Raw genomic sequence first — 22,130 nt, forward strand, 5'->3', positions numbered from 1 at the left:
GTGCCTTGCTGAATGGGGGCCTGTATGAAGTCCTGTATGGAGAAACCTCTAACAATGGTGCTTTTGTATCAGCTGAGGTCAGTTCAGACATACTGACCATCCACAGGTGTTGTGACCATGTTGGCATTTGGGGGCAGGGCATTGTCAGTGGAGGACCCTAGATTTTGGAACTTATATTCCCCACACTTGTCTGATGGCCCATTTTGCTGCCTTTATGTGGGGTGGTGTCATGGGGTCCACTCTCTGCTAGTAGCACCTCCTGCTGGCCACCCTGGGAATTAGCTCTGCCAGGCTTGCCCTGCCCTTCTAGCGGTGTCTTGCCCCTTGCTGTCTCACCCTGTGACCCCTCTCACTCCAGGGACTGCAGTCGCCTCTTCATGGCTTGGCCCTTCAGCCAGGCCACTAAGGTCTTCCCATGCTGAGCAATTCTAAGTCTTTCCAGACCCGCTGTCTGGCTGGCGTCTCCAACGCCCTGTGCCACTGCCCAGTGACTGGTCGGGTAACCCAGGCCCGCCCTCTACACTGGGTTCCAGCCCAGTGACCCTATAACAAACAGCCAAGATCTCTGTACCATCCTACCCCTTGCTGCTGTTTCCCTGGGCTTCTTCCTACTTATCTGGCTTCCCCGCCTCTCTGGGTTTGCCATTCTCCCAACTCCCTCCACTCAGGGAGTGGATGTAGCCTACTTCCCTGCAACCCTTGTCTACAGCCAGCTACCTGGATTTATATAGCCCCCCCTTCCCCCCGTTTCTGCACAGGTGAGCCTGTTCTTTAATTAGGACTTCCCCTCAGCATTCAGTCTACCAGGTTAATTGGCCCATCTGGCCTCCATTAACCCCTTCCATTCCTGTGTTGAGTGGACACCCCATCACAGGCTGGAAAAGAACCATTGATTGTTTTCTCTAGGCCTTTTCCTTTGGAGGCTGACTGTTGGTGAGAATTTATTTGCACTGACTCTGTCAATGTGTTGTAACTTTTCCAGCTGCACATGTACCAGGGGACAATGGCGGCAGGTGCATTTTTATAAATTTAAAAGTAAATAGGTTGCTCCGGTGTTACCAACATAAAATGGAGTGTAGCACATCCCTGCAAGAGCTATAGGGCCGAGTTATATCTGCTCCAGAGATACAGCAATGCAAATGTTCCTGGCCCCTTCCTTGACGAAGGTGAATTGGGGAATGAAATGCCTGGTCCACTGCACATTCTGAACTACTGACATATAAATAAAATGACTTGAAGTCACAATACTTGAGTGAAAGCTAAACCTATTGTTTATTCCTCTAGTAAATACAGTGCATCATTATATAGTGTCATTCATGCAAAAGTACTGCAGCACAGAACATTTCACAGCCAGAGATAGTCTAGCATACAAATACAAGACTACAAGGTTAACATAATGTATTAAACCTTAACATATTTAACATCCTTCTACGTTCAGTGGCAGTCATTAAAATACCAGCATTTGTCAACAGCTAACATATTGTAATATCCAAGATTACCATAGTTTCTCTTTATATGTAGCATAAGAGATATTTGCAGTAACTGTATGATAATGGTTGGGAAACATTGACTTTTTAATGGCTTATGTTGTAATATATTGTAGAATTGGCAGTAGCCATCTTAAGATTTTGTTATGTGAGATTTTTATGTCAAACCTCATGAAAACCCTGTGAACTGTTATAAATCTAGAAAACAATTTATAGTACTTACTTAATACGCCATTTTATTTTATAGGAAAAGGAGCACAGAAATAGAATTTACAGGATGTTTGGAATAATTTTGAGAGTCACCCACTTAACAGTGCCATGTGGCTGTCCATTGATGAACTATCTTCTCTTGAACTGTTCTGGATATGCCATACATCAATATTGGAACTCCTGTTCTTTAGATATCAAAGATAATTCAAATCAGATCAATGGTGACCAGCTGACCAATAAACTATGAAGATACATAATAGAAAAATCAGTTTGTTCATCCAGTTCCCCTGAATGTATGTGTGACGGGTTCGGTCACAGAGACCCCCTTGGGACTGTCACCTGACGTGTTGGAATTACCTCTGAGCCCGTTTTCCCAGCCAGCTTGGGACTCCAGAACCCTGCCTTGTTGAGCCAGACACGCTAGTCTGCTGCAACACAGACCCAGGTCTGAACCACGCCCCCAAAGCTGCAGGCTTTAACTGAAAGCCTGCTCAGAAGGTCAGCTCTCTCCAGCACGCAGACACCCAGTTCCCAATGGGATCCAAACCCCAAATAAATCCGTTTTACGCTGTATAAAGCTTATCCAGGGTAAACTCATAAATTATCCGCCCTCTATAACACTGGTAGATATGCTCAGCTGTTTGTTCCTCCAGGTATTAATGACTTACTCTTGGTTTGTTAATAAACAAAAGTCTATATGATTTTATTAAGTATAAAAGTATAATTTAAGTGGTTTCGAGTAATAACAGACAGAACAAAATAAGTTACCAAGCAAAATAAAACAAAACATGCAAGTCTAAGCCTAATACATTAAGAAACTGAATACAGGTAAATCTCACCCTCACAGATGTTTCAATAAGATTCTTTCACAGACTAGACTCCTTCCTAGTCTGGACCCAATCCTTTCCCCGATACAGTCCTTGTTCCAGCTCAGGTGGTAGCTAGGGGATTTTTCATGAATGGCAACCACCTTTGTTCTGTTCCACCCCCTTTTATAGCTTTGGCCCAAGGCGGGAATCCTTTGTCTCTCTGGGTCCCCACCCCTTCTTCTAAATGGAAAAGCACCAGGTTTAAGATGGATTCCAGTACCAGGTGACATGGTTATATGTCTTGTGAGACCCCAGCCTCCATTCTTTCTGGCCTGACTCACATGAAAACAGGAAGGCTTACAAGTAAGCAGAGCCATTTACAACCAATTGCCCTGGTTAATGGGAGCCATCAAGATTCTAAACCACCATTAATGTCCCCACTTTGCATAGTTACAATAGGACTTCAGAGTAATACTTCATATTTCTAGCTTCAGATACAAGAATGATACATTCATACAAATAGGATGAACACACTCAGTAGATTATAAGCTTTGTAATGATACCTTACAAGAGACCTTTTGCATAAATCATATTCCAATTACATTATATTCACACTCATAAACATTTCCATAAAACATACGGAGTGCAATGTCACAGTATGTTTCCCCATACAGGGCAGCAACTCGTAGTGTTTAGCAAGTGGAATTTCTTGAATTCCCCCATCCCATTTCCTTCCATTGGCAGAACCTACTGAAATTTAATTTGTTTAGGACTACTCTATCTTAAAAGTTAGGCACATGCGTAAGTACCTTGCTGAATCAGCACCCATGAGCTGAGAATAACATTTAAATTGATCCTGCAGTGGTCACTTGAACCTGCTACATCAAGAAAACATACAAATCTTCTGTAACAATCTAGTCACTGAAATGTACAATTATGACATTCAGAACAACCTCATCTGGAACATGATTTATTGATTAAAGGGTATCAGCCAGTAAATAAAACATAAAATAACCGGTCGATGATACCAGATTAGTGACGGATTATGGCTCTAATCCTTCAAACCCTCAGGTGATTTAGCCCATTGAATTTAGTAAGACTACTCACCTGTTTAGCGCTATGGATGTGTGTAAGGGTTTGCAGGATTGGGAACTACATGTGTAGACTTAAAAATGAGAGTTGGTCAGATATTAGATACAATTTTTAACTAAACAATAAATGAAATGGGTAATGTATTGAATATATTATTTGATTGATATTCTTAACTAGTTATCAAACTTATCAAATAATATAAAAATATTCATCAGAAAACATGTAACAGAATGGTAATGGCAATATTAGATGCATACCACTTGACCATCTCCTTTAACATTAATAATTGCACTTTAAAAACAAAAAACCTCCCCATAATAATTGGTTTCTCTATTTTCTGACTTTCCCACCTGATGAGTTCAGATTTCTGTGTTTGTCAAAGAGCATCACACATTATGCTCCTGGTTCTTCCTTGTTCAGTTTTTAATGAGCCGAGGTAGGATGATTTGTGATGATTAGCATAATAAGTGAGCATGACACTTAAGAGTGAAATAATAAACAGGGTCTTCTCACTAAAGAGCTTGCAGTCAACGGGCTCAACTCTCCAACCCTGAAAATCCCTTACTTTCATAAGTAGCCCCACTGAAATGAGATATACCAACAACCAGTTGGTGCAGCTGTTGCAAAGAAAACATACCACTATTAATTCATAATTTAAGGAGAAGTTGCTGCCTCTCAAGTAGTTGGTTTCAAAATGCAACTGATTTCCAATAAAGTCTTTGCCTGTATTTCTGCTACTGTTTTGGCTCTTAAACAATTGTTTGTACGTATATATAGTTTGATTATGAATGCCTTGCCTTTCACCTTTCAGTCTCATTAGATGAGCTATAAGGTTCACAAAAATTAAACGAACATCCCATGGGGAGGTGCTCTTGACATCAGAGTTCTTTCGCAGATGCCTGATTACTTCCCCAAAGATGTCTGATTGCTCTTCACTGAGTCCCATATGATGCAGTTTGCCATCAGTGGGAATTTGTCTTAGAGTACCACCTTTAATTATGATCCTTGACTTAGTTAACTAATGAGCAGTCATAATTTCACTACAGTAGCACCTAATGGCTTTTGACTCTGAGTCAACATCTGGGTTATTTCTCTAGTATTCCACATGTAAATGTTTTTCATATTTAGTGCGCCAGGTTAAGCCATCATGATGCACTCAGTTTGTAACCTCCAGTTTATTAAAACTATCTAGAAGATGTGGTTTTGTTTTTGTTGTTTTCCTGTATGTTTAACTCTGGGGCAATGCTCCGAATATTGATTTGGAGTCAAAAGTACAGCACTACTCAAGCAAAGCAAGGTAGTTCAGAGTCACTATTTCACAGCTCTTGACATCAGAAATGAAAGCAATGCCTCCTACGGAAGTTCTTCCTTTTTTTCTGAATATCATCACATACTCTTAGAAGGACTGTATCAGAGCATGGCTTCAATTAGCATCATCCAAAAAAAGATGAATTTTTCTGGCAAGTGTGCAAGGTGAAGAAGTGTGTGAAGATGCAGTCATTTGGGGGCAGACCGTTTCAGGCATTAACAGTAATATTTCAGAATGGAATGAAGCCATGTGGCTCAACTATATTCTCGTACAGGCAGTCCTCGGATTTACGACACAATTGGTTCCTGAAAATTGCGTTGTAAGTCGAAACATTGTAACTCGGAACTGCAATCCACTCCATTGCGGGACCAAGCATCGTCAAGTCGAAACCAATTGTCGTAAGTTGAATCAGGGTGTCAATTCAGAAACGTCGTAAGTGCCGTTCGTCATAAGTCGAATGTTGTAAAATCGAGGACTGCCTGTATTTGTGCCCTGTGCTTTATTTCTTCTTTTGGAATGAAAAACATCAGGAATAAAACTGAGTGTCTGGTCTGTAGATTTGATGCTGTCTTGTGGGAAGATAATGAGACTGTAAGTCTGGGTGGCCAGCCACTACCAAAGGTACAAAAATTCAAGTTCAGTAGTACACGAGAATGGTGAACTCAATGGTGAACTTCTAAGCAGGACAGGAAGGGCATGAACTAAAGGAGAGAGAGGTGAGAGCAGTGATCTGCGATAGGAGAATGCTTATCATGTTGGAAAGTAAGGTCTACAAGATGGTCACTAGGCCTGCAGTTGTGTGTAGTTCTGAGTGCTGGGCGCTGAGGAAGAGACAGGAGCAGATCTTGAATACAGTGGAAATGAAAATGTTAAGATATGGATGCTTGGCGTTACAAAGATGGACCATGTTCGTAACGAACAAATTAGGGAAATTGTGAAGGTGAAACCAATGATGGAAATGCTGAGGAAACACAGGCTTAGACGGTTTACGCATGTGAAAAGAAGATCGAAACAATATATAGGAAACAGGGTGTTAAACTTTGAAGTGCAAGTGCAAGGGTGAGAGAAAGGATGGAAGACCTCAAGCTAGATGGATGGATGTCATACAAAAGGATTTCGTTAGCTGCAGAGTTTCCGAGGAACTGCTTCAAGACGGACTGGAATGGAGTCGGGTCTTTGAGACTAAAGCTACAAGAATAATAATTTGTTTTTCCTTTTTAAGAGCCAGTGTTTTGTGTAGCCCTCAAGGCAGACGAGCAGTCCCCTTGATTTCTTTCTGCAACTCCAAAGAAATAGCTCACGCAGGAAGGTTCCTTCTCTTTAAGAGTTGTTTTAAAAAGTTTGAGGCAAACAAAGAATCTTGTATAGCAACAAGTCCTAAATCCTCATTTCTGTCTCCCCTGAGAGACCTAATCTTTTATCCAAAACATAGCATACGTGAGAAATACAGATTTAAAATTATATATTAACAACATCTTAACTTGAAATCACTAACAAAATGATAAAACATTATTTATTTCCTCCCATCTTATCGTTAGGGAAAATGCAAATGAGCAAGAATCATTTTCAGTGCATTTACCATATGGTCAGAGTTGCAGCTAGTCTTGCTGCCTTTGGTAGGATCTGTTCCACACACTGACTGCCCTCTGGGTAAAAAAGTTTTTCTTAAACTGCCTAAGGGGCAGTTTTTGTTCATTCCCTTTTGTTTTTAAGTTTCTTTTGCAAATTTCTTTGTGCCATCACCTTCATTGTTATGCCCCTTCACATTTACATATACCTTAGCCACATCACTTCTTACTTGTCCTTTCCTTTGCAGATAAACCTAGTTATCTCAATATTTAAACTGTTCTAATCATTTTCCTAAGTCACATCAGCACTGAGCTGATAATTCTATGCACCTTCTCATTATCACCCGACATCCTTTTCCTGATCAGTATCTTGCATTGCAGTTCTTCAGCCCTTGTATTATTATTTATATAGCCCAGTCGGTGTGCACTATGCTAACATGTTAAACCGTGTCCTGCCCCCCAATCTGAGAGACATGGAATACAAAGGATTAGGGATCAAGGTGAGAGTAGGAACTGACACTTCTCAAAAGGAGATACTCCACTTTCCTTACAAAAATGTATAAGCTGCTTGGTGTCCTTCCAGTTTGGTGTGTCCTGCCGACTTAGTTTTGTGTTAGTTTCGTGTGATGTTTCCATTGCTGTGACCACTGTGGATAGTGAGTGAGTTGTTAATAAGCATTTATGAAGCACCATAACTTTGCCTGGTGCTCTTGAGATTAGAGCATGGACAGGGGTTATTTTTAAAGAGTGGTATGAATAACATGTTATAAAAATTAACACAGTACATATGCATCCTCCTGTGGTATGAGTGCACAGCTCCTATTAATGCTAATGGGAGCTGTGTACTCCGCAAGGAGTAAATAGGTGTTTTCCATTATATACCTCCTGTTCCAGTGGAAGCGTGACTAGGTGTATCTGTCCTTCATAGAAAACACGATAAAACCACAGTTAACAGGACCAACGCTCAGGCGCTCTGTTTCTGGCTCTGCCACAGAGATCTTGGACAAGTCACTCCATCTTTCTGTGCCTCGGTTCCAACCTTAGTAAAATGAGGATGATCGTTTTTCCCTTCCTAACTGCAGTGTTAGGAGGTGCTCAGGTCCCACAGTGATGGAGGCTATCTTACATTCTATGCAGGGGGCTCCTCAGAAAGGATCAGAAAACTCTTCGTAATGTGGGTCTCTGACTTTCTACCATTTAACATACTTGGTTTCCAAAAACTACTATAATTTGATAGGTTGGAAAGATGCCAAGGTATCTGATTTCTGTCCTCCCTTCCTCACACACGCCTGCAGCAGCCACCTCACCCTAGCTAGGAGCTCTCGCTATCAGCCAGGCCAGGTTTCGCTTACTGGGCCAATTTAAGTAAGTTCCTGGGTTTGTCACCCATTCAGTCGATCACATTTCATTTTACAGCTGCATTGGCATCACACACACACACACACACTCCTCTTCACCTGTTTTCGAATGATGCTAGTTAGCCCCCTGGTGATGCTCCCTAGGAATTAGTTTTCTGGGTCACTCCTGTATTGGTATGGCTGTGTGCCTGTCCTAGGCCAGCCATTTGGCACTGGAAAATATTGATCATTCATCTCAAACTTTCCTACAGTTCAGACCAAGAGGAGTCATGATACACTCCCTTCATGAAAAGATCATAAGCTAAGTGTGTAGCTGATTTGCCATTCTGAACAGGGCATCCTACATGCACATCCATATTGTGCATAGACTCTTGCCTCACTGTGCTCATGCCCACGTGTTCCAAAAAGTGCCATGCACAAGTTGGCCGAACCGTTGGCTGCCATGCATCAGAAGGTTTAAATAGGTGACCCTAGTTAATGCTGCAAATATTTCCCTTCTCTAGAAAATCCTCCTTTGTGCCCGCATTGACACCGTATGTGTCTCTGCACTTGATCGCACCTGTTACTCTATATACCAAATATATAAATATAGAGATCTAAGTAGACATAGGTATCCTTTTAAAAGGTATGTATCCAGGGCCGGCTCCAGGGTTTTGGCCGCCCCAAGCAGCCAAAAAAAAAAAAAAAAAAAAGCCACGATCGCGATCTGCGGCGGCAATTCGGCGGGAGGTCCGTCACTCCCAGGCAGAGTGAGGGACCGTCTGCCGAATTGCTGCCAAATACCTGGACCTGCCGCCCCTCTCTGGAGCGGCCGCCCCAAGCACCTGCTTGAGAAGCTGGTGTCTGGAGCCGGCCCTGTATGTATCGTACCACGCATATGCTATGTGTATCTGTAGTATATAATATATACACAGAGATTGTAGTCCAGATCTTCAGCTGGGTGTAGACTGGCATAACAGTGTTGAGCTCAGGGGAGTTGTGTTGATCGATACCCGTTGGATTTGGCCTACAGTGTACAAACCCATGTGTGTGTGAGAGAGAGAGAGATGAAACATTTGGGGGGAGAAAACACACCACAGTTTCTGCCTTTCAGTAAAATAGGATTTGTTGCAGTGATGCCATGGAAACTCAAATACTAAAAAGAAATCCATACAGGAATGAATCAAATTGCACCCCAGATGTTAGCTGAATATTCACCTCAGGAAATGGGCCATCAGCAAACGGGGCAAAAACTTGGCTTCCCAAAGCTTCTTAAATGGGAAATTCTGTAAAAGCATTTTACCTACCCAGTCACCAGTGGGATGTCTTTGTTTCACATGGAGCATCAGACAACACGAGGTTTTGTCCATGTTTCTTAAGCATAAGGAACAACCTTGTTTGTTTGAAACATAGTCAAAGGTAAGAGCAGAGACGATAAATAGTTTGTCTCCTAGACACATTCTTCCTGTAGATTGAAGTAGATCAACACAAATATTTGCGAGTACTGTGCACTCTGTAGCCTGTAGATGCCTGCTAGCAAAGTGAAGGCAAAGGTAAAGGATAAAAGTGTGTGTCTCTTTAAAAGTGATTATTCTCATGTATTAATAATGGCGCTTACAAGGATCACAGCACTTAACATCATGAACTAAAACATAGCTAAGTGTTACAGACATTCGGTAAAAGAAAAGTGGCAGAGATGTTGTAAATCTGCCTCTTAGAACTCTTTCATGTATTTAAGCCTGTGTTTCCTCTGTGTATGATCCTCATAACCTGTCTCTTTTTCTTAGTGTAGGCAACCCACCATTCCAGGACAGAGAATGAATCAAATAGCAAAAAGCATGGTGGTGTTTTCTATGGGTCTCATTCTGGTCTCACCCCCCATTACATACTGCAGTATTTCTGTTGAATTACTCCTGAGTGATGCCAATGCAAGGAAGCAGAATATGGCCCTTTATTACTTCTATTGCTGTGATATAGTCAGTTTAATACATGCAGTGGATTTTGTGTTTGCAGTGTGTTTTACTTAGATTGAATCATTTTGATACATTGCACGAGTTATTTAAAGTTGGAGGGAAGGGGTGTTCGGAGACAGAATATGCGGGTTTCATATTTGCCCACTTTCTGGTTAGTCTTTAAAATGGCCTTGATTTCTGTATTGTTTGCAGACATGTTTCTCCTGGTCAGAGTGACAGGTTGAAACGGGCTGTCGATTAGTTGCAGTTAACTCACGTGATTAACTCAAAAAAATTAATCGCGATTAAAAAAAAAAAGTAGTTGTGATTAATTGCACTGGTAAACAATAGAATACCAGTTGAAATTTATAAAAAGAAATGGATGTTTTTCTCCATTTTCAAATATATTGATTTCTGTTACAACACAGAAGACAAAATATAAGTGTTCACTTTATAATATTATTTTATTACAAATATTTGCACTGTAAAAAACAAAAGAAATAGTATTTTTCAATTCTTCTGATACAAGTACTGTAGTGCAATCTCTTCATCATGAAAGTTGAACTTACAAATGTAGAATTATGTACAAAAAAAAAACTGCATTAAAAAATAAAGCAATGTAAAACTTTAGAGCCTACAAGTCCATTCAGTCCTACTTCAGCCAATCGCTCAGACAAACTAGTTTGTTTACAATTTGCAGGAGATAATGCTGCCCGCTTCTTGTTTACAGTGTCACCTGAAAGTGAGAACAGGCGTTCGCATGGCACTGTTGTAGCCGGTATCGCAAGATATTTACGTGCCAGATGCGCTAAAGATTCATATGTACCTTAATCTTCAACCACCATTCCATAGGATATGCGTCCATGCTGATGACGGGTTCTGCTCGATAACAATCCAAAGCAGTGTGGACCAACGCATTTTCATTTTCATTATCTAAGTCAGATGCCACCAGCAGAAGGATGATTTTCTTTTTTTGTGGTTTGGGTTCTGTAGTTTCTGCATCTGAGTGCTGCTCTTTTCAGACTTCTGAAAGCATGCTCCACACCTCGTCCCTCTCAGATTTTGGAAGGCGCTTCAGATTCTTGAATCCTGGGTCGAGTGCTGTAGCTATTTTTAGAACTCTCACATTGGTATCTTGTGTTTTGTCAAATCTGCAGTGAAAGTGTTCTTAAAACGAACATGTGCTGGGTCGGTATCCGAGACTGCTATAACATGAAATATATGGCAGAATGCGGGTAAAACAGAGCAGGGGACATACAATTCTTTCCCAGGGAGTTCAGTCACAAATTTAATGAATGCATTATTTTTTAACGAGCATCATCAGCATGGAAGCATGTCCTCTGGAATGGTGGCCGAAGCATGAAGGGGCATACGAATATTTAGCACACCTGGCACATAAATACCTTGCAGTGCCGGCTACAAAAATGCCATGCGAACGCCTGTTCTCACTTTCAGGTGACATTGTAAACAAGAAGCGGGCAGCATTATCTCCCCCGTTCTGTAAGTGTGGCCTTCATTCTTTGTTCTTAGATGTATACATTTACATTTAGCCATAGTAAAACGCATATTTGCTTGAGCCCAACAGATTGCTCTGAATCAGTGACCTGTCCTCTTCCTTATTTACCACTTCCCCAATTTTTGTGTCATCTGAAAACTGATAAAGTTTTTGTATTTTCTTTCAGGACATTAATAAAAATGTTCAATAGTGTAGGACCAAGAGATGATCCCTGCGGGGCCCCCCTTGGAAACACACCTGTTCGATGATGGTTCCCCATTTACAATTACGTTTTGATACCTAGCCATCTTTTAGTCCATTTATTGTGTGCCGCGTTAATTTTATATCTTATTTTTAATCAAAGTGTCATGCAGTACCAAGTCAAATGTCTAAGTATGTTATTGCCTTTATTAAGCAAACTTGTAATCTCATAAAAAAAATCAAGTGAGTTTGACAGGATCTATTTTCCATAAGCCCATGCTGACTGGCATTAATTACATTACCCTCCTTTAATTCTTTATTAATCAAGTCCCATTTCAACCACTTCATTGCCTGGGATTGATGTCAGACTGACAGGGTTATAATTACTCAGGTCATCCTGTTCACCCTTTTTAAATATTGGCACAACATTAGTTTCTTCCTGCCTTTAGGAACTTTCCCAGTGTTCCAAGGCTTATTGAACATCAGCATTAATGGTCCAGCAAGCTCCTTGGCCAACTCTTTTAAAACTTTTGAATGCAAGTCATCTTAACCTGCTGATTTTAACATGTAACTTTAGTAGCTGCTATTTATCATCTTCCAGGAATAATAGTGGGATGGGAAGAGTGTTATCATATGCTATGACTATATCATCTGTTTTTTCTCCAAATACAGAACAAAAATACTTATTGAACACTTCTGCCTTTTCTCCATTATTATTGATAATTCTACCATTTCCACCTAGTAATGGACCAATACCATTGTTGAATTCTTTTTGTTTCTAATATATTTTTTAAAACTCCTTCTTATTGTCCTTAACTCTGCCAGCCATAGATTTCTACTTGCCCCTTTGCTTCCATTATCAATTTTCTACAGTTCTTAGCTTCTGACCTATATTCATTGCTATCAATTTCCCTTTTCTTCCATTTGCTATATATTATTTTAAAAATTTGTATCGACTGTCTTCACTTCTCCACTAAACCAGGTTGGTTTTTTTAAGTAGTACGGCCATCTTCTAAAATAATTCCCATCATCCATCTCTCTCTATATATATGTGTGTGTGTGTGTGTGTATATATATATATATATATATTGGACTTAATTCTGTTTGCACATTATACATTTGATCAAGTCATGATACTTGTACCTAACTTACCATTATTTTTTAGTTCTGTGATCAGTTCCACTTTATCTGTCAATATGAGGCCTAATATAGAATTCCGTCATGTTAGATGCACACTTCTTGAGGTAGGAAATTATCATCTCTAATGTTTAGGAATTCCAATGATGTTTAGTACTAGCAGCATGAGACTTCCAGCATATGTCACTCAAATTGAGGTCCCCAGTGATCACACTGCATTTTTCCTACACGCTGTAGCCAGGTGCATAATGTGCGGTCATGCTGTTCCCTAATATGATTTGGTGGCCTGTAGCAGACACCAACTAATACCCCATCTTGTGCTTTATCTGTTAGGACATTGATCCATAAGCATTCAAGATGATTTTCTTCCGAGTTATCAGTGACTCGGTAACAGACAAGTACTCATGTATCTATTGATAGTCATGCGGATAATATGCCACTTAAGATGAGGTAATATTTAGGTTCTAAATTGCAGAGCCATTTGATAAATAAATGTATTCCTCGCCTTGTAGCACTTCACTTGCTCTCTGCACTAATCCATCTCCCAGGATTTATTCTAACATACCAAACCTCTGAGCAGCTTCAATGCACTCCCGGTTTTTAAAATCATTTTGATTCAGAAATGTTTCCTTTCCTCCATCCACTTGTGAATTTTCTTCAAAAGTTCCCTTGCCCAAGGACTCCCCATCCTTGCACAGGCAAGATTGAGTTCTTCACCAGCCCTGGCTTTTCTGTGCACAAAAATGTCATGACTTTAAAATGCAATATGTCCCAGTTCTGCAGCAGTAGAAAAAGCAATTTATGCCTTTGGGAAGGAGGAGATTCCCAGCTTCCCAAAAGAGGATACAGTACAGCCAGAAATAATGGTGGTGACATTTTTATGCATAGAAAAGCTAACTTAGAACATTTCTAGGTTTTGATGGATCTCCCCGAGCCCTGTCCTGTTGGATTCATAGTACAAGTAGGCTTGGAAGGATTCAATTTTGATTGTTAAAAGTCTATAACCATCAATTTTGTTGTACACACACAAACTGATAAAAAAATTTCCATTGATGATGATCCAAATTTACGGACTGGCAAAGTAAGAAAAATGCTGCTTGAGAGCTTATTCGAGTTTGATTTAAGACTATTTGTTTTCTATATTTTGACACGCAATGTTGACGATTTGTGTTTTAATGGTCATAAAGCTTTAACTTTTTGAATCTCAGCATCTACTGTCATTAAATTGTCTGACCTCCCCATTTTCGGACACACACACCCTAACTTTCCCCAACTGCGAAAAATTTAAAGGGGGGGAAAGGCTGAAAACTTAAATCAATAAAAACAAATGCTTAAAAATAAACTTTTATATTATCTGACAAAATTATATTCTTTACAAGAGGAAGCGATACAAGAAATAAACTCAATGCAAGTTTTAAAACATTCCTTAAATAGTTTTTCAGTAATATAGCTAGCGTAAGCACAATGCACGCTGGTGCAGCGTGTCATAGAAATTTGATCAGGGTAGAACTGCATATGCCTGTGAATAAGGTGCCTATTCCAAACTTCGGCTGCTAAAACCTTTCTAGCACATGGCGTGATCAAGTATGTTATATAAATAGTTAGTCATAGGTATGTCTTATATCAGTGCCTAATTCCTGCTAAACCCGGGGCATCTTCTTTTCTTTCTTTCTTTTTTTTTTTAACACCTCTCTCAATCAGAGATGCAGAGGAGGGCTGCCATGCAGGGCTCTGGATTAGGCTCTATGGGGATTGATTGAGTTACGAAAATCCCATGGAGGTTGCATAGCCAAATACAACGTAGAAATTAAATGAAGGGAGAGATGAGTGTGGAGATGTTACATTAATTTTATTTGTTCCAGACCATTTGAATGCTTTTAATATGAAGGAAATAATTCTCTGTTGTGTGGCTGACCTGGATGGTGCTGGAGATTAAGCATATGACTGTGTTGTGCTTTGCTGTGGCGGTGTGCAAGGGTGGACAGGGTGCAGAACTCCCCCCATGAGTGCAAGGGGAAAGCAGAATCTCTCCATAGTTCAGCAAAAGCTAGGGGAAGGAGGCCAGCCGTAAACCTCATTTTTCTCAGGGGGGCCATGATCTGCAGTGCAGAGGCTGTGTCTAGTCCCCAGGAAACCACCACAAATGCTGCCATCAGCTCTAGACGTCAGCTGGGGTTGAACAGTGTTTCAGATCAGAGCAGCCAAGTGCACTCAGAGCTCCTTCCCTTAGCTCGACCCCCTCTCAGCCTCCCCCTACAGCCGTTTTGCAGAGGACACGGAAGGCAGACACTTTTTCTGTTTGTTCTTGTTGCACCAGCCCAGAGAGGAAGAGATGGTCCAGTTAGGGTAATAGCTGAGAACTTGGAAGACATGCCTTTGATTCCTGGCTTCACCACAGACTACCTGTGTGACCTTGGGCACATCACTTAGCCTCCCTGTGCCTCAGTTCCCCGTCTGTAAACTGTGGATAATAACACTGCCTGCCTCACGGGGTATTGTGGGGGGTGTTGCATTATAGACTGTGAGGAGCTCAGGTACTACTGTGCTGGGAGCCATATTTAAGAGACATTTGTCCTGAAATGAGGACTGGCTGTGGTGGTTTTGTGTTGCAACAGTTCCAAGACCTAATACTCCCTTTATCACTGCCTATCATGCTGACCAATATTGTCTCATTGTTACTTTGCCTTCCCTGTCTGTCTGTCTGTCTCTTGTCTTATACTTAGCTTGTAAGGTCTCTGGGATGGGACGCATCTTTTCTTCTGTGTCAGTACAGTGCCTAGCACCATGGGGTCCCAGTCCATGACTCGGGCTACGGTAATATCAGTAATAATAATGGCTGAATCTGAAGGAAAGGCATGGTAGTATTTTCTCCAAAAACAGCTGAGATCTGTGATTTCAATGTCAAATGGCTTTTTTAAAGAAATCATCAGTTCACTGGCTTGTTTGCTCATTTAGCCTGAACATGTTTTGTTTCTTTTCAATGTGTTCTGTTTCAATCCAGAGCAACATACAAACATTTTTTCCTCTCTGCATTTGTATTTGTCCTTCATCTTTACACTTTGCAAAATCTATGGGGGCTCCTTAGCGTCCTAAAATATGGTTTAAAAAAATCCAGAATCGGTGAATCTTCTCCTTCCTAAAATGCAAGACACACACAATATGGAAAGGAAAATTGGCTCTCTAGAAAATGCAGATAGCTTTATAAACAGTCAAATCGTTATGTACTTTTTCACTCCTTTCAGACATTTGCTACATTATGTACTGTTCTAATTAAATCATCACATTGAATTATCAGATCAAATGTTTTTGATTCCATTGTGTCCTGAACAGGTTTGGTTAAATTAATAAAATTTCATTTTATAAACAAAAAGGGGGAAAAAATCCTATTTTTCCCATTCATCAATCCAGAAACCTTCAAAATAGATACTGAATAGGAAATGCTAGTTAGTATGTAATCATAACACATTCTTCCCTTGTGCCTGAGAATAATTGGAACAAAGTCCTATTAAATCATAAACTTTGTGAATATTCTTTACTGTGAAAGAGCAGCATTGGGAATTCAGTGTCCTTCTAGCGGGCCAGGGCCCTGATTTTCCAACCATTCTATGGCTGGATCCAGCAGAGCCTTTTAGAGTATGCGTTAGTGAAATCAGTGATGGCATTAGAGCGATTAAAGTCATGCACTCTGCTTAACTGGATCGGGGTTCAGGTGCAAACAATGGCAGCACAGTGGCTGCGGGATCCCTGTCAGGCTCTTACGCACAAGTCTCTAAACGATGAATCAACAAATGCTAAAGGGACATTACAAGCATTTGGGGCCTGCTGAGCCTGTTGTCCCTTTATTTTATGTCTCATGTGAAGGTTACCAGAGAATTGCTTTTTAAATCAATTCCTGCTGCAGTAAAACAAACTCCAAGGAGGCCTCGATGGGGCTTCTTTGGGACTAACCACTACCTAACTGGACAGTGTGTCGGGTGCTGATTGACACAAGCTCCCAAGATCTGAGCATGCTCCCAGTTCCAATAGGCGTTGAATTGAATGGAACGATGAAGCAAGTATGGTATTTTGGAGAATAACACTTTTATGGCAAAGGTGTTAATTAAATATTTGTTACGATATATGGAAATAAGTGTTCAGTGTGAAAATCTCCATGGAAAGGGGTGAACATAGAGAGACTTGCCTGTGGAACTCGCTGTCATAGCTATGTCTGGACAGTCATTACGGGGATTGTGTGGGTTAAGTGCTCTCTTTTTCTCTGGATCGGAATTAAATAGCCCCATTGGACACTGGATAGAGTCAAACCTACCGGAGGTTCTTGTGTTGCAGAAAAACTGCAGAAAGGGGAAGTTAATGTGTAGGCCCCCATCTAAACTAGCCCACACTTAGTAGACGGAACGTGAGCCCCAGGCAGCCTGTAGGGCTAAATGTTGAAAAAACAGGGCACCAGTAGGAGAGAGGAACAGGTACTACGCTCAGAGGAGAAAGACAGAGGCCAAGGGTGAGAGAGAAGAGTTCTTGGGAACAGTGACTTAGTGGTGTCCTAACTGGGGTTTCTGGAAATGGCATTGGTGCAGTTTTGGCCACCTCCATTCAAAATAATCAGGACATTTGTAAATAGGCAAATTACACTTGAAACTGCCACGAGTTTGACTTGCCAGTTTTTTGTTGGGGGAACGTCTACTGCCGCACATCAATTGCTTCACAAACGTGTCTCAAAAAGACAACAAGGTTCTGTTCTCTCATTTTGCACCCATTCGTTATAAAATGAGGGTGACAAATGCACAAATGGGATACATTTAACAGGGCCATCCCACTGGAGATGCACATATTTATCCATTTGCAGCACGTTTTTATTTATAAACCACGGGTGATTGGTAATGCAGCAGCACACGACATGGCCAGACAGGAAACCCAGCTCTGGAAATAGACTTCATTTTCTCTTCAATGCAGCTGCAACTCTTCAGGAGTAAAATGTTTGTATGTGTACATGCAGGGAGCAAACTTAAGGCAGGTGTGGGGAGGATAATATTGGAAACAGTGCACAGGCTTACTGGCCTGGGTGACACCCTGAGCCTTTCCTGTCAGCAAAGACCAGATCCTTAGTCCCTGCTGAGTGGATTGAGGTACCACAGCATGCAATTCTTTGTGGCTCAAGGGTTATATTTGGAAAGAGGGTGTGAGAATCTGTCCTGAATTATATATTTTAATCACGTCCCTTTTCAAGCTTGGAAAAATATATAGCCCTTATAGCGGGAGACCAGTATGTACTTTATAGATAGCATATTAGTGCCATCTAGTGTTCTCCATTAGTATGCCTTTAAATTTCAGTTATTAGACAAATATTTCCTTGAGCCATCCTGAATGGGCTGAGTTCTTTCATGCATAGCGCATACGCTGGATCAGTGCCCACACTCAGTCCTTTTCTTTTGTAGGCAGTTGAAATAACTAGAAGTTCAGCTCAAGCCGGGCCATTCCTAGGGTTTCCCTCCTGGACATTCCCCCCCTGTTACCGACATGCCCTTTCTTCCTTTTGTGACATTTGAATGACAAACAAGGTCTGTGTTTCCCTGCAAAGCAGGTGAAGAAGAGTATAAAATACCCTTAGTTTATTATGCACTAGTGGGCATCAAAAAGAAACCATAGAGTGTCCCAGTAATAACTCTTAGCTCTGATATAGGGCATTGCATTTTCAAAGTGCTTTGCAAACATTAGCCAATTCTCCCAGCATCGTGTGAGGCAGGGAAGAATTATTGCTCCCATTTTAGGCATCAGGCAATTGTAATACAGGAAAGTTGCACAGGGAAATTAAGACCCAAAGGTTTAAAAGGGCACTGAGCACTTTTGGGTGTGCAGAACTCTCAACGTGCGGAGGGTGAGATATGTAGGCACATGCGGGGAGTGAAGATTTGGTGCTCATTTGTAAAATAAATAATTGGGCCTACGCAGCTTGCCCAAGGCCACAGACATAATGGGCCCTATTGTCTGTTATCTCTTTCCTGCACTTGGCACAGGAAAGCAACGGGAAGTGGTTTAAATCCCATTGGTTTCAATGTAAAATAGAGTAAAATATTACAGAACTTGTGTAAGTGTGTCAAAAATCTGGCTTTTTAATGTTATATGCAGTTATTCTCCTATTTGGTTTCTCTCTGTTCTTCAGGAGAGCTTCATATCTGATCCTTTTTGTTTAGTTTGCAGTACTCCCCCGGTCAACATGAAAGTGCAGCCTGTGAACAGAACAGCCTTGCTAGTAACTTGGAACCAACCAGAGATCATCTACCACCCTCCCATTATGAACTACATGATCTCCTACAGCTGGACTAAAAATGAAGATGAAAAAGAGAAGACTTTCACCAAGGACAGTGACAAGGACCTGGTAAAACTACAGCATCAGCAATTGACCTTAGTCTTAAGCTAGCCTTATACTATACTTTCCTCAGTAGGAGAAGGTGGGGTACGAAAGCATTTGTTCTGTTTAAATGAACGGTTAGTTTTTTAAATTGCAATGGATTGCTTTTCACACATTCAGTGCTAGTTGAATTCTACATAGCACATCGCCCAGTATACCAGAGTGTTAATTTATCATTCACATGGTGGGCACAAAGGGAAATGGGTAGGCAGATATTTTTTTTTATATACTGCTATTGAAAACTACCTGGTTTGGGAACTAGCTCCACTCACTCTGAAAAGCTTTTTGGCTTATGTGCAACTCACTGGTTTCACAGTAAGGACTGATCATGCAAAATCTATTACTGGACCAGTGCTTCCCACAATGCATAGCCCATTGAAGACTATTGGGATGTCCCTGGTAGTGTTTGCAAGGGCCCGGGAGCTGGGGATGCAGTGGCCCAGACGGCAGTATTAAAAAGGAAGAGTGCCGTAGATTTCACTGCTGATGAGATAATAGAGGGAAGGGCAGAACAGTTTAGGTGAATGTGGAAATACCAATCCACCAGCTCCATTTAAGATTGGATCTGTTTGTCATTCTTGTCCAAGTGGAAGCAAATACTGTACTAGTCTTTAACATTCTTTGCATATAAAATCAAAGTTATATATTCAGGTTTGAAAGGCCTCCGTTTATTGTTAATCAAAGGAAGTCTCTGGAATAAGGAAATCAGTAATTGTATATGCACATGAAAATGCAGCCGCGCTGAGAGAAATTCCTAATGACTGTTATTTTTTTTCAAATACGCAGTCCTCTGGGCCCATTCAATCAGTTATAGAATAATACTTCTCTTATTCCTTCAGATGAAGATTCTTTTACTTCATTTCCATTTATATTTTCAATTTCCCCACTAGACATTGTTATCTAGGTCACATTAGGGAGTGATGTACTTCATGAAATCAGAGAGGAATCTATTGAAAGACACTCAAGGTTATGAAGGTTGTGATGTATTGTAACCTCTCTCGTCATAACGTCACATGCTTAAGGGATATTTTTTCCATCAGTAATGAGGATGGAGTATGTTAAACAGCAGAAACAATTTGGGCACAAATACAGAGTCTTTTTTTTATATAAAAATAACAAAATCTGCAGGAAATTCAATGAAGTGATAGCTTGAAGTAAATGGCAATGAACCCAGATCTGGAAAAGGGGGTTGGAGGTAAAGGATTCAGCCAAAGTTTAGATTAGGGCCAAGAGAGAGGGGCTTGGCAGAAAAACAGCCTTTGACAATGAAATATAATTTACTGTCAACGTACTTGTACTGTGGCAGAGGGAATTGGGAAGTGCAATTGCTTGAGACATTTGAAACTAGACTAGAAGATAGCGCACTTGCCTTGCAAATGACCCACGCTGATACTCAGTGCAGTTATCTTCCTCTGCAGAAGGCCCAGAGAGGAGCAATTGCTGGCAAAAAGGGGACCGAGGAGCACTCAGAGAGTGCATGAATGGCTGGGTAGCCAGGCAGCATCTCCAGAACATCCATGTGCATATTCAAATACTCACATTGTAACAGTGATGGTGGGCTGGAAAGTGATTCCCAGCGCAGGGCAGAGTGGGGGCAAATTGCCCCCATCAACCCTGCTGTTCATTGCAGAATAAAGCACCTGGCCTAGGTACTGTGGTGGTTGGTAGCTCTATGTTCATATCCGGGTTGGTGGGAAACACCCTTTTCTCCCCCACCACATTTTTTTATTTTAATTTTTAAAAGATCAAGTAACTTGTTTGCAGTTTTTTGAGCAGTAAGGAGTAGCAAACATGTATGTTAGTGTGGTAGCTAATGCATCCTGGGTGAAATTCTCCCTTGTGCAGAGCTAGCACAAGGTCTGTGCACCACTTAAGTGCCACTAAAGTCCAGCAGCTTACGTAATGCATGGGCCAGCAGCTGGACCTCTGCCCAAGAGTTAATGTCGCCCTCTAGAAATGGTCTTGTCTACATGTTCTATGTTAGCACAGTGCTCTGTATTGTACAAATTGATCGTGGAGAGCCCTTTGGGGGGGAAAATCTGAATAATATCTATTTCTTTTAAACAGAAAGCCATCATTAGCCATGTCTCACCTGACATCCTTTATCTGTTCAGAGTTCAAGCAGTTTGCCGAAATGATATGCGTAGTGACTTTAGCCAGACAATGCTCTTTCAAGGTAAAAAATATATATATATATATATATCTGTTTAAGATTATGGGATTTTTTTTTCCTGCTTAGTATTCTTTTGCTGACCAAAATGTGTACATGGAATAATATTACAAGGGGTCTGGGTGTTATAAACGGTGCTAATTTCCAACTCTGATCAGCTGAGGTTAGCAGAACATTCATTCAAAAGAGAAGGGCTCCTTGGCAGACTCTTCTCAGTGATAGGTTGTCAGCTCCTGTAATTACTTCCCATCTCCCGCTGAGTGATCCTTTAGAACCTGGATCTGATGATCTCCAGCGCATATAGCAAGTCCCTTTTATTAGTCCAGGTTTTCCAGGAGAAGGCTATGAGAATCCTTTGTTGGTCTTGTACCAATTTGTTCGTTTTATTTTGTTTAATTAGTATGTTTAAATTTTGTATCTGAGTTTAGAGCATGCTTGTTGGTGCCTTTTAGAAATCTGACTGAATATAAATATATGTAACCTTATTTGAAATCAGCCTTTCGCTACCTAATTTAAAAAATAAATCAAAGGTAGCATAGCCCACTGATGTGGATCATGAGAATTACTGTAGCTGTAATCCACATGTAGCAAGGACTAGGTCTGGTTAGTGTCTGTATGAGATGAAGGAAGGCCCAATCTTACCACGACAACAGTGTGCACAGATTCTTACTCCTGAACACAGTCTCATTGATTACCAAAACAAAGATATTTTAACTCACTGATACAAATTGTGTGTCACACTCTCATCTCTCACCCATTTCCACTTCAATGACTCTGAGTAGTGTGATAAGTCAGAGACCAGGAATACAACTTATTGATAAAAATTATAAATCCTAGTCCTAAGAAAAAGCAAAGAGTTAAATTACTTGAGTCAGAAGTTATCTATTAAATTAACAGAGACATTTTTAAGGGTGACCTTTGGAGAAATATGCGGGGTTCAAACATAGTTAATCTGAT

At 40.8% G+C, this 22,130-nt stretch overlaps 1 protein-coding gene across 5 annotated transcripts in view; it reads left to right on the forward strand.

The window, feature by feature from the left end:
* PTPRG (protein tyrosine phosphatase receptor type G) overlaps positions 1 to 22,130 on the forward strand; it is a 607,840-nt gene that overhangs the window by 476,210 nt on the left and 109,500 nt on the right. For all 5 annotated transcript variants that reach the window (XM_034776330.1, XM_034776331.1, XM_034776327.1 and 2 more), the window contains exons 9-10: positions 18,786 to 18,970; positions 21,071 to 21,179. In XM_034776330.1, the coding sequence (XP_034632221.1) occupies positions 18,786 to 18,970; positions 21,071 to 21,179 (294 nt within the window). The remainder of the gene's footprint in view (positions 1 to 18,785; positions 18,971 to 21,070; positions 21,180 to 22,130) is intronic.

Source organism: Trachemys scripta, chromosome 7 (assembly GCF_013100865.1).
Source record: "Trachemys scripta elegans isolate TJP31775 chromosome 7, CAS_Tse_1.0, whole genome shotgun sequence".
Taxonomy (NCBI): Eukaryota; Metazoa; Chordata; order Testudines; family Emydidae; genus Trachemys; species Trachemys scripta.